Below are 13,585 nucleotides of genomic sequence, written 5' to 3'. Positions count from 1 at the left end.
AATAAAATAAAAAAAAAAACAACGTCAAAAATACAAAACAAATGAGCATAGTAGTATTAAAGAAAATTCATCCGACATGTGTGGCTGTTACGGCTTAGGAACGAAGTAAAGAAATAAAAAAAGAGAATAAATAACGACGCAACAGTATAAGCTGGATATTTAAAATAATCTCATAGGACTGCAGAAATCGTTCCCACATTCTCGTAAACACAAGCGCACCGCCGGCCACCCAACAATGGATGGGCAATTAATAAAAGGTTTTTTTTTTTAAAGAAACCCGAACGACGCAACTACCGTACGTTGAAACGCTCGACGTCAAACGCATCACAAAATAAACGCTCATCCCAAGACTTCGCACGAGATCACGTTCCACGCATTATTTTGATGAATTCAAGTTTCGGATGCCTAAAGACGCTCACACACTGGCGACTAAACGAGCTTGATATCGCAATTAGGAATTTGTACCTAGTTACAGCTGAATCACATATGATGTATTGTTTTGCAAAGCTAACAATTTTTATTTTTTAATTTCCTTTGGAATTAGAGTAATTCTAAAGTAAGGTCAACAGCATTCCATTTACCACCAATAGGTGGAGCTACAGTATCTTCAAAATCAAATGGCCCTATAAATTTGTCTTTGGACAGATATTAAATAAATCATTTTTCATAAAATCAAGGTACTATTCGGGCTTATAAAAACAATCAATTTAAAAAAATCACCAGTGTGTAACCAACCTAAGCCATCAAGCCGCATGTTGTTCATTCTTTACGTTTGGACCACGTTAATTGGCTACAATGGTGGAAATATCTGTTCGTTTCACAATAAAGCACAAAAAGAATATTACTGTTACGATACAAGTCACGACAAAGCGTGCTCCAGTATATCACCAAATTCGGAGATACAGGTCCAAAGGACTCGATGCAATAATTAAACTGCTTATTATCTTGGCCAAATCTGACTTCATATTTCATCAAAACAAAAGCATGACACTTTCTGTTAATATATATTTTTTTCTGATTCGTATAAAATATTGTTTTAGAATTATTCTGAATATATTTAATATTTAAAGAAACTAAATTCATACGTATGCTTTTAAGAAAATCATATTCAAAGTTTGTATTCAGACATTGAATTTTCTAGCATGTAATACTGGGAATTACCCGTGTTACCTTAATATAAAACCTCCTTTCTTGCTTGCCCTTTTTACAAACAAATAAAAAACAACCTTTTCAAGAAAATTCAAATATAAAATGTAAACGGAGTTCACCTTAGCGCTGCTAATTTTCAAAATAAGATTTCACCGGATAAAAGCTGTCGTAAAAAGAAAGCATGTCTTATTTATATTTTAAAACCGAAAACACAAGACTCTTTTGTGCGTGGAAATATAAAAAAAAGAAAATGGAAAATCCGATTCATCCCGGCACTCGTTGCTCGCGGAGGTCTATTCAGCAACAACTTATTAAATAAATTAACCGCAAGTTGCTAGAAAAGGAAAAACTAAGCGGTTCTCTCATTTACTCACGGACAAAGCGGGTAATTCCTTAAAACCAGGCGCTATTCTGTTCCGCATTCATCGCGGACTGTAGCGAAGAAAGCCCGCAAAAATAATTGGAAAGTGACGGGTATAACCAGACTCCGGCTTAGGGTTGACTTGAAACTAAAGTTTATCGATATTTAAGTTATTTATTTCATTTTCTGTAAATTATTAGGAAATCATGAAAAATATTATTATTATTTTAAATTATAGCAATAGTTCTGTACAAAAATTGTCGAAAAGTAAACTCACATTATTCTATTTCTTACAATCTCATTAAATAACAGAAGAAACCATAACAAGGACATTCGTACGCTTTTATCTTAACATATTAACATACTAATGCAATCATTTATATAGTGAAAAGTTAGCTTTAAATGTACATGTTTACACATTATAAATTATGGAACAAATGTTATTGTTCCATAATTTATAATGACAATATCGATATTCGAAATAGAAACGGTCACATCTCTAAGGTGACTCGGGAGCGCGGCCCACATTCCCAACTTTTCATCACTCCTTGCCTTCAGCTCATTGTGTCCGTGGGAACCTTTATTGCCTCTATAGAAAACTGTGAAAGAGGCTCCAAGAAAAGCATTTGTACGCCTCCGGCTGAATGGCACTGACAAAGCGCCGTGTTTCAGTGTTGATTCGGCACCGGTTTCAGGCTTCTTTTCATTCGGCACGTTCCTATTTTCCGATTCAGAACTCTATTGGCCGCTCGCTTGTTTTGTATCGGTAAATGAGTTTCGTTTGTACGGAAAGGTTAATTTGCTTTTCATTTCGATTTTTGTTGAACGCACCGCACCCTCGACTTTATCTGAGTTTTCATTCTAATTTAATTTTCAACTTTTATTATAAATATTAATTATTAATTAAGAGTTTACATTAAGCCTAATTCTAAAAACTTTCATTGAATCATTCTAATTAAATTTGATTTGTCACAAACTAATCATTTCAGACTAAAATATTATAAATGTGAAAGTTCGAATAGATGGATGGATGTTTGTTACCAAGTGTCTTTAAAACAGCTTAAATATAAAGTGTGTTTCAGCACAGTCTGGAAGATCACATAGGGTACTTTAAGTTTTGTTAATTCGGCATTATCAAAATCGCGAGCAAAAGTTACTAATTATAAATAAAAAGTTTACTTACTCAGAAAGGAACATGAATTAAAAATTATTGTTACTACTGGCAGCGTAGCAATTGAATAGAAGCAAGTTACAAGAAGAATAAAAATTCCGGACAGCATTCATCCCTTTGAATGTAACATTTCACTCTTAATTAACAGCGACAGAAGAATAATGCGACGAACTTGTAAATTAGTAATGATCCTCATAATGTCAGCCCTCAGCAGAACACGATTCACAATTTTCCTCACAACAACTTTTACGACTTCTTCGTGTAACTAAGCGTACACTATTTAATTATGAAACACCCCCACCACCCCTCTATATACCCTCTCGAGTTTCAGAAAGAGGCAGAAAATATGATTTTCTCAAAGGTTTTTCTTTCAGGCGTCCACTTGTACTAGAATGAATTCGTACAAAATGCCAAGCCATTGAACAAGTCTTTATAACAAACTCAAAGAATATTTTAATTATTTAATTAAAAAATAAGCATATTAGCGGTTGATGAATATAAATTAATTGATAATAAAAAGCTTTTTTATAATGGCAACTTAGCCACCGAAAACGAATTAAAAAAATTGCAAAGCATTTTTTTCTAACAGGCACAAACTAAGGTGATTTTATAATGTGTCCGAGCGGATTAAAAATAAAACTTAGCAGTCTTTTGTCTTAGACTATGTTCTACGTCTTTACCAAATTTCATTAACGTATGTTAAGCTTTTGGAGATACGTAACAAATATCCATCCATACAAACATTGTAGTTGATATGAAATTGTTTATAAAACAACAAAAGGAAAGACTTTATAAGAAACTATAGGTTACCATATTTTTACATATTTATCTCTGAAACTTTTACAAATAACAGTGACGCTGAGGGTTATGGTATATTAGTAATTAGGTCGCATGAGATTGCTAATGTAAAAGTAGGAATTTAATCTTGAATCAGACTATTTATATACCTTTACATAAATTACATAAAGCCTAACATAGTCACAATTTAAACGACGTTACCTCTAAATAGTAACATCAGGTATATTTAGAACATAAACCTTACAAAGATAAATTTTCATATTATACATGTATGTACTTTTACTTAAATGGTGACTACGAATTATGAAAAAGTACATCACGAGTACTAAGTGCATACTTACCACGTTAGCTACCTTACGATACCATACAAAGGAGGCATTGATAAAATTGTGATGCAAGTTATGCTTCGTATGCATTCCCATCTCAAGTACACCGTATAAAAGCAGCAAGCTATGTCGTACTTGTGATTTTTTTCTACACAATCTTGATTCTTGATAGCCAGTGATAGATTAATGTTGCCATTAGGTAGCTTCTATTACAAAGGTGAAATCGTGTTAAGTGCAAGATCATTCCGAACTGAGGCCTAACCGTTATAGATACGACTTGTGGACTGGAAATGTTAATTAAGGTGTCATCAACTCGGCTGTTCCTTATAAACTAGGTATTGTTTTGCGACATACAGTTACTTACTAGTGATACTTTTTGCTCTACCTTTTCCTTATTCTTGGTTCATTTGTCTTTGAAATAAACTAGACTGTCCTGCTTTTGAAAAGCTCGTATAGTGTTCTATACAAATTATAAAATTGGAGTATCTGCATGTAATATCTCAAGAAATATTCCAGATCAAAGAAGATGTAATTGCATAACGAAAATCGAATTTAAACAAATCGCGTTTGTTTCGGGTAATTTCCGAAACGGCTGGGCCGATTATGACGGGACTATCACTGGACTTTGTCGGGCATATTATAGGCTACTTGTTTATTTTCATTCCGCTCTGTCAAATCAGCAACCGGACCGTTATCTTTGGATTTTAACTGGAAGGGAGCTGGTAGAAAGTAGATGCACGCAGGAATGTTACAGACGATCATTTTTAAATACCCCGTTAACGAAGATTGCGTGCGACAAGTAGTTAAATAATAATATTGGAGTGATTTCATTGACCGTGACCGATTAAGTATAGAATGAAATGAGATTTGGGTGTCCGCGAGCGCAGGTGGCGAGTGCGAACAGATGTGAGATATAAATAACGACATGCGCTCGTCGGCACAAAAATTTTCACTAGAAATACGAATCTATCCGCTTTAATAGATCAAATAAATATTTCTATAATGTTCGATTACTTTTAGAAGAAATTTGTCATTCCAATATCTTTTTTTTTTAATAAAATACTCATAACTACATTAATTGTAAATCATCGTAATATTTTAATTTAAATATCTATAATTAAGTTATACTCACATTAACGCCTGCATTAAAATAAAGAAAAAAATTAGTAAAAACAATGCTAATGTTATTAATTAAGAAAAAAAAAACAGATCCAGGAGTTCTTAATTTTTATACGTTACATAAAAAATCTTTCCTCTTTATAATATTATCTATAACCCATTATAGATAAAAATTGCAATTTATTTAATATCGTTACCATTCAGTTCAATTCAAAATTAGTTAAAGTTACTAAAGTCATTTTAAGAACGTAAAAAAAGGCTTATTCCCAAAAATACATACTTAGATGCTCAAATCTTTGCATCCTCTTTTCTCTTTAATGTAAATTACTCTAAATGTCAAGTGTATAAATTGTTTCTATATTTTATTTGAATGGGAACGCATCAATACATTAAAGCAATTAAGTCTCGGCAGCTAGCCTGCGATTAGTACTGACAGCACTATTAGGCATTCAAAGCCTAGCTTTGATTGGCAGCCACTATCTCCAGTAAGTACCATGGATCACTTTACCCGCTATTTGCGCATTTCAAGTGACTTACGTATTTTGTACAAATTAAATTCACAATCAATATTTTATCTTGAATTTTATTCTAAAATACTATAATTGAGTGAAAGTAATTTTATAACATGTAACTAAATACTAAAGTTTTAGCGTTTAGTAACATTCATTGTTTAAAAAAAAAAACCTTTTTATTTCTTATGTTTACTATTAAAGTATGTAGTTTTTTTATTTACTTTTAAACTAATCTGCAATAAAAGCTGTAACTAACACTAGTTATGATTACGAAATATTTTTAACAAAATATATTATGATATATGTACAATAGAGTAGAATTAGGACCTGTCCTACCACTGGCTGATAGAGGCTCAGATAGCTTAAAAGTGATGTCACTGTCAGATAAGAAAAAAATTAGATATCTCCGTCACATATTTAACACGATGGATTGGTATCAGACAATTTACAATTTGGTGGTAAAGGCCCTTAGTCTTTTATAAATTCATTTAGAATCGAATTATGTTTTCTGTCATGCAATAAAATAAAATAAATATTACATCTTATTCACTAATTAAATGCATGAATGAAATAAATTTTATGCATATATCGGAAAACCTGTTTATGGAAATGGTAATAGCATAAAATGACTAACCTGATAACTCCAAGCCTGTATGCTTAATTCTATCTAAATATTTTTTTATTATACGCAGATTATGTAGCAATTTCTATTTACCTATTAATTACACAAAAGCAATACAAGACATGCGCAGTTCTAAGTGACTTATAAAATGAAAACTCGCTCGAAATGGGACGGAGCTTTGGGAAATTTCAAACGACAAAGGCGTTGCCCATTTCCACCGATCATTGTGTATGAACGTAATAGAAATATACCCGTGTCCCTTTCTAACAAAGACGCCGACGAGCGATGCGCAAAAGAGATAGGCATCACAATAGACAATTGTTATCCCCACCGTTTCTATTGTACTGCCCTAGTATAATTTTTCCATGCGAATTTCATCGAGCTTTCATATAAATGTGGAGCAATAAGGTTTATAATGCCGTGCTACGTCATGTGAAGGTATGCGGCCAATAATTTGATTCGGTCTACATCATTGGGAAAACAATGGGTAGTATTTTAGGTATAAATAGAACTACAGAATAGATAGAAAGTGGATTGGCGACGGATTTCGTAGGCGTTAGCTGTGCTCAGATATTTTCATAATTAAACACGACTTATTTTTTATACAAAATTCTAATTATTGCATAAAGTATTGTAGTAACTTTAATTAATGAAATATGAGGTTTTTTATTATAATGCGATTCAAAAATAGATTTTGAACTACACGACTTATGCTGAGTTGCTGAAGTTACCATTTATTTTGTTATTACCTAGTAATTCATTACTTACTTTTAACAAGTTTCAAAGGAGTAAAACTCAAGTGAGATAGTTCGGAAACGCGTTTCATGGTGTTATCAAATCAATAACACTAACAAATGGTTAAAAGTGGGAAACCGGCCATTAAAGGCTTGTTTATTAACAAAATAAAAAAAAATATTTAAAAATTTAACACATAAATATATTTTAGTAGCTTTCGCCCGCGACTCTAATTAAATTAAATTAAAAAAAAGTGAGTAGCCTATGTGTTTTTCCAGACTATTCTCTGCATCGACACCAAATTTCATCGAAATCCGTTCAGCCGTTTAGGCTAAAAACGCTAACAAACATCCATCCATCTAAACTTTTGCATTTATAATGTTATTTTTTTTTTTTATAACATAAGGTGGCAAACGAGCAAGCGGCCAACTGAAACCGCCAAAATGGCGAAGCGACCGCTGCCCATAGACATCCGCAATTGCAGATGCGTTGCCTACCCTTATAGGACGGAGGAGGAGACGCACATAAAGAGGATATTTCCCCTTCCTATGCATCTCCTCCACCGTCAAATCCACTTCCTCTTCCCAAACTCTCCTTATAAGAAAAGAGTGGTAAAGAGAAAGGGACTTAAATTAGGCCTCCGGCACCACACTCATCAGACGAAACACGGAATTGCTTCCATTTCACGCCTATCTTCTGTGTGGTCGTGGTATTACACCGGGCGTGCCGGCCCATTCGTGCTAAGATGTTAAAGCGGGCACTACCACTTTTTTGTTGTTAGTATGATAAGTAAAAGTATGTATTACAAATAAATATCAAAAAAATTACGTGTCTGTCAGTACCATGTTTATAAGATGAAAAAAAAAAATGCTCTACATTTGTGGCAACATCACATGGCGTTAATATGAAAGCTTTAACGAAACCCACCACGACACATCAGAGTGTCACTCATTGCCGTAACTTTTTAATATTCTTTCAAAGATTTTAACTTTATTTTAATAAAGTTATATATAAAAAACGTTGTCACCGTGTCCGTCGGTCCTTCAGTTTTCTTTCAGCAACTAATTGGTCTGACACCGGTAACCCTTGAACGTCGGGAAATACATATTTTTTTTTTTCATATGAGAGGATTTTTTTAAAAGGTGCCGGAGCTCGACACATGTACATTGCCGGACGATTTAAAACGAGCTACGTGTTCTGGAACACGCTGTTAGAACGCAACGAGCGACGCCAGAGTATTTTATCGTTTAAAAGAAATTCAAGTGAATATAGAAATTCATTACAACGATTATAATATTGCGCGTAATTTTTTTTAATGTTTTTTTAAAGAAGTGGCAATTAAGAATTAAAATTTCTGGTTAACAAATCACGTGTGTACAACAGAATGAGGTTACGAGTTATTGACTCTATTCACCTTTTTAGGAATGCTTCATTATTTATAATTAAATCTATACTAATATTATAAAGAGGAAAGATTTGGATTTTTTTATGTATTGAAATAACCTAAAAACTACTGAACCGATTTCGAATTTACTCAGTGATATCATAGGCTATGTTTTACTATTTTTTTAATTACACGCGGGCGAAGTCGAGAGCAAAAGCTAGTGTTTAATAAACTAAAGTCTAGCAAATACACGGCTTTGATTTATCCGAAATTCTTTATTTTTTAACTCAATTCGATATTTATACTACAGTTGAAAGTACATCTTAGATATGAACGATATCAAACGACATTAAACTTGGATTTTTACCTAAATGTCTGAATGTTCGTCTTAAATGTACAGTAGTTCAAAATGTTTTAAAATTAGTAGTTATACGTGGTTTTTTTCGTCTATGCGGACTGCATTATACCGTAACGAGTCCCTGCCTATCGTGTCACATCAAAAACAAAGCAAAAATGCCCACCCCGGTAATTTATTTGTCTTTAATTTTTAAAAATGGAACGCGGAAGCGGACCAATGAGACGCGTCCCCCGGCTGATTGTCAATTAGCGACATCAAACGGGCTTTTTGCGAATTAACCGGCGTTTGTGTTCATTTTTTGTCCGGCTGCCGTCGAGTGCGGACGTTTGATGCGTTTTTCCGTTTCGTCGTTTCATTTTCATATTTCCGTTTGTCTGGTTGTCTGGGGGGTGTGACGGGGAGGGAGGTTACAATGTGGGGTGTTTCACGTAGTTATCAACACTGCTCTCCATTTCGCGTTCTGATATTTAATTCGAATGAGTGCTCTTCCAGACGGATTAATATTATCCATATGGCTTTGAAAATTGCTCAATTCATACCATGCTTATTGTTGGATGTCTGCAATACAAATGTAAATTATGAAATCTGACTTTTTGTTTAAAGATCCTTTAAATATTATTACTTTCAAAGCTGTATTACATATCCTACAATAATTGTTGAGTTATAGAAAATCGTTATCCATTCACATATTTACAAGCAAAAGCTTTTTAATGCATTCTTCATTTGCTAAAGCAGCGCGGCTTACGACAACGTCTGACAACAAAAAAAAGAAAAACATAAAATCGTAGCAGTCGATAGACTACGCCTATACCGAATGGATCCGGAAGTCAACAAAGGGACGTTCTGTATTTGAAAAAAAAAAACGCGCGAATGCGAACGTGAGTCCGCCATTAGCCGCTCCCATTTGCAGCGCATCTATAGCGGCAGGCCTCTTCAATCTGCACCGTCAACAATCGCAGGGATGTTGCTATCTTTTACTACAAACGTAGGAAACGATTTTAACCTACGAACTCGTTCTTCAACATCTTTTGTCACTGATGAAGGTAGGTATGTGACACTTAAATCAATATCGTCTTATCTCTTATCGGAAAGAAGTTAAATTGTCTGGATTAATTCGAAAAATTACAGTCTTAGGATTGGATAAAGAATATATTGACTTTTTTACCGTTTAAGATACGCACTGATATGAAATTACAAAGAGATTGGACTAAGCAGGTAAGTACTTTTTTTTCATTCATTAAATATGAAAAGTGTTTAGAACTAGTGGTTTCTCCTCTTTCTTGTGATACTAAAAGTCGTTTAAAATTACAATTAACGTTCAATAAATCTCTTTCATTTTGTGAAAATCAATAAAAAAAAACATCAAATGATAACTCTGAAGTGGCAACCCTAACAGACGGCATGTGATCGAGTGTTGTTCGAGTTTTTATCGCTGATTCATTAGTATGAGAGTGTCTTTGTTGCAACCGGCGCCCTAGCGCAGCCTACCGCGCAGTATTCAACGTGAAAATTGATTCGAGATGAAAGACCGACAGCCCATTGTGCACCGCCAGTCAAATTATACACAAATTGCACGTCCGATGTACAAACAAACACTTCTACTACTTATCACCAATCAGATATAATTGCGTACTTCGTTGACACAACAACAAATCATTAGGGCCTCTTTGATTATTTTTAAAACATAATACAGTATTTTTGATGCAAGGTTTTTTTTCGTAGATGTCCATGCAATCACTTAACGAATTCTTAACGAATCTTGGAACACTGCAGAGGGTAGAGTTTACTTTTTCAACAGTAGCGATGCGAAACAAACCTAATTTACGGAAAGGGTGAACAAAAGTCTGGGTACGATGTAAATTAGAATTCCAAGTAAGTCACCTCCTTTGTAGGAAAGAAAGCTTTAACAAACTGTACAAATCCAACAAACAAGTCTGTTTGATACTCATTATAAATATCTATACTATTATAATATAATAAAGCGTAAACACACACTTCTTTGTTGCCTAAGATGTCAGCAATTACAGCATATTTTTGAACAATTCCTTTTTCAATAAAAAAACTTACGTCATGCTTTAGGCTATATACGAGTATTTTCACGCCATTAAACTTTGGGTGTAACTATTTTGGATAAAAACCGTAAGGTGCGGAAGAGACCATAAGTTGCTGCCAACATCAAGAAAGAAAGATTGCTAAGGTTTGTCATGTCATGTTATTTTGACACTTTCTATTAATTTGACAAATCTTTTAATTGATGACGTCATTAGCTTACCTTAGCATGTTCCTGCTGCGCTAGCAGCTGTTCCCGCACCATCTGCAGCTGCAGGATCATCTCGGACAGTTGGCGCTCCTTCTCCAGCACACTGTCCCCCGCTAGCGCCTGCAATGCCGCAGATTCAAGCACGCCTCGCCGCTCGCTGTAACAAAATATTATCTAATGTAATGCTGCAAGTACTGCTCAGATATATTGATAAGCTGGAAGTTAGTATACTGCTGTAGAATAAAGGGAACCCTGATAGTTTCAAGATGGTTAGTCGGTTTTAGGTAGATACAACTTTAAGGGCCTGTCCCACCAAATGGTAAATTGTCTGATAATAATTCAACGTGTAAAATATGTGATGGAAATATTGGATTTTGTTCCCTAGTCTGACCGTGACGTCATTTTTAAGCTATCTGACCCTCTATCTGCCAGTGGTGGGAAAGGCCCTAAGTGTACTATAAAGTATTGTAATCGTAAATCAGGCGAAATGATTGCAACTTCCAATTACATTGTGTAAAATTGCTGTTCGGCGGAAAAACAGAATTCGATTTGCTTTGTATCACTAAATTGAATGTATTGTAGCGTATTTCGTTACTCTTTTATTATTAATTGCTACGTCATTCGTTGTTTCATAGAAGGTTTATCATTGGTATAGTTACATCAAGTGTGAACGTTAGAGTAGGTGTCTCTTTGTTTTATTAACACGTGTCGACCACTAATTGGGATTTAGTGTGGATTGAATAGAGACGGTATCTAACCGCGTGTTACCTTCAATAGGGTTGTAAGGATCGATGCCATTGTACATATCAATTCGCTGAAACTGATTTTTGTTCGAATGTTTTCCAGTATTTTCGATTAACGCACGCACGGATATGATTTAAAGGGCCTTTTAAATCATTTCCGTGTTATGCATATGCACAAATACGACGGCTGGAAGCGACGGTTGCTGGATTTTGAATGAGGATTTTGCATTAACGATAATTTGCTTATGGATCGCACAGATCAAAAATGCACGTCATTTTTGTTGGATATAATTGGAAAAAAGATCAGCGTATTACATGAATGTATTCAGAATGATTCTTTTCATAGAAAACTTGGAATTGCACTATAGTTGGGATATCTGTTTGCATATTATTTTCATAAAGAATAATCTAGATTAATTTAACGCCTATACTTTTATTAAAAAAAAACCAGTTAAACATCGCAAATTTGCAAAAGAAACCTCAGTGAATGCACAAATACAGAGTGAAATTGCCAAGCGAAATTACACTACGCGCTGTCCATGACTGTTGTTAAATAATTCATGGCGACCCCGTTCTGAGGCAGCGGTGAACAGGTTGCAAACCCGACAAAGGAGGCTGTTACACCCCTCAACTATAATACCCTTATATCACAACATACTAGCTCTTTGTACTCGAAATTGCCTGTTATTATAAGATATTTTGCACGAAGAAATATTTTTAATATCGTACTAGGAACAGCTTACTGAGTAATTACTAATAACATCAACCGTGAAATAAAAATTACTGACAAATCTATAATAATATTATAAAGAGTGAAGTTATGTATTTTTGTATGTCTAATCTAAACTAAATTTTAATTTCTTTTTTTCAATGCAGAACTAAATTATCAATGAGTAGTAAATGCTATGTTTATTACTAGATTTTTTAAAATTACGCGCAGAAGAAGTCGCGTTATACAGCTACTATAAACTCAGTGGAGTAGTGATCATAATCATTAGCTTGTCTCTGTCTTTATGGAGGGTCGGCACAGCATCCTCTTTCATGCGTTTCTATCAGCCGTCATATCTGAATCACTTCTTATGCATATCTTTTACACAATTCATCCATACTTTAATAAGCAGACGTATGTGTCTGTCATATTTTGTAACAAGATTCTCTGTAGGCTTCTCCTTACCGGAACACATTCATATTCAAATATGCTTTACTTCATATGAGTAACATTGTTTGACATACAAACTCGTAGTGAGACATCATAAGATATTCCCGCAGCTTGTACGCCACAGACAAATGCATCGTAAGATGCGCTGAATTATTAATGTAGCGCCCGGACTTGCGACTCGGCGCTTCTCAGACGCTGTCATATAACTTATATCTCCACTTCTTAGGATAAAGACATAGATTTAAAAAATATATAGAGGAAGCAGACTTGAAAATTCACTTGAGACATTTTTCACATAATAGGGAGGTAGATAGGTCCTCAATGTCAGTGTATTTATTTGCATTAAAATTAATTACCAATAGGTGTTTTTAAATAAAATTTAAATGTTTGTTTTATTTTGTGACACTGTTTAGTTTATTATGGGCCTGTCCTACAAAATTGTAAATCGCCTGATAACAATCCAACGTGTAAAACGTGTGATGGAAATATCGGATTTTGAACCTTATCTGACAGTGACGTCATTTTTAAGCTATCAGCCAGTGATGGGACAGGCCCTAAATGTTTTACAACATGTCAATACAAGGACACTAGGTGGCGTTCTAAACTTGACAACTAACATAATACCTTTCAAAGAAGTTACCGGTGAAAAAATGTTGTTCCCTAAGTCTAGTCTATATGTTTCTTACGTCTTTAGATAAACGCAACGAGTTCTCATTTACAATGTGACTTTTAATACACTATATTACTCTGGTATTGCCTGTGAATTGTAATATTGTAAATTATTTCTGAAGGATTTTTTTTAAACCATCATTATTAACTCAAAATAATTTGTCTGACTTTACACTTACAGAGACGTAAATCTTTGAGAAGCAATATGAAACAAATCAT

The 13,585-nt window shown here is 34.1% G+C and overlaps 1 protein-coding gene across 3 annotated transcripts in view; it reads right to left on the bottom strand.

The window, feature by feature from the left end:
- The window catches only part of LOC106105518 (transcription factor SOX-6), a 216,112-nt gene that overhangs the window by 38,291 nt on the left and 164,236 nt on the right, over positions 1-13,585 (bottom strand). For all 3 annotated transcript variants that reach the window (XM_013285881.1, XM_013285884.1, XM_013285883.1), the window contains one exon: positions 10,808-10,952. In XM_013285881.1, coding sequence (XP_013141335.1) covers positions 10,808-10,952 — 145 coding nt within the window. The remainder of the gene's footprint in view (positions 1-10,807; positions 10,953-13,585) is intronic.

This window comes from Papilio polytes, unplaced genomic scaffold, assembly GCF_000836215.1.
Source record: "Papilio polytes unplaced genomic scaffold, Ppol_1.0 DF822845.1, whole genome shotgun sequence".
NCBI lineage: Eukaryota > Metazoa > Arthropoda > Insecta > Lepidoptera > Papilionidae > Papilio > Papilio polytes.
This window is presented reverse-complemented; position numbering and strand designations above follow the sequence as displayed.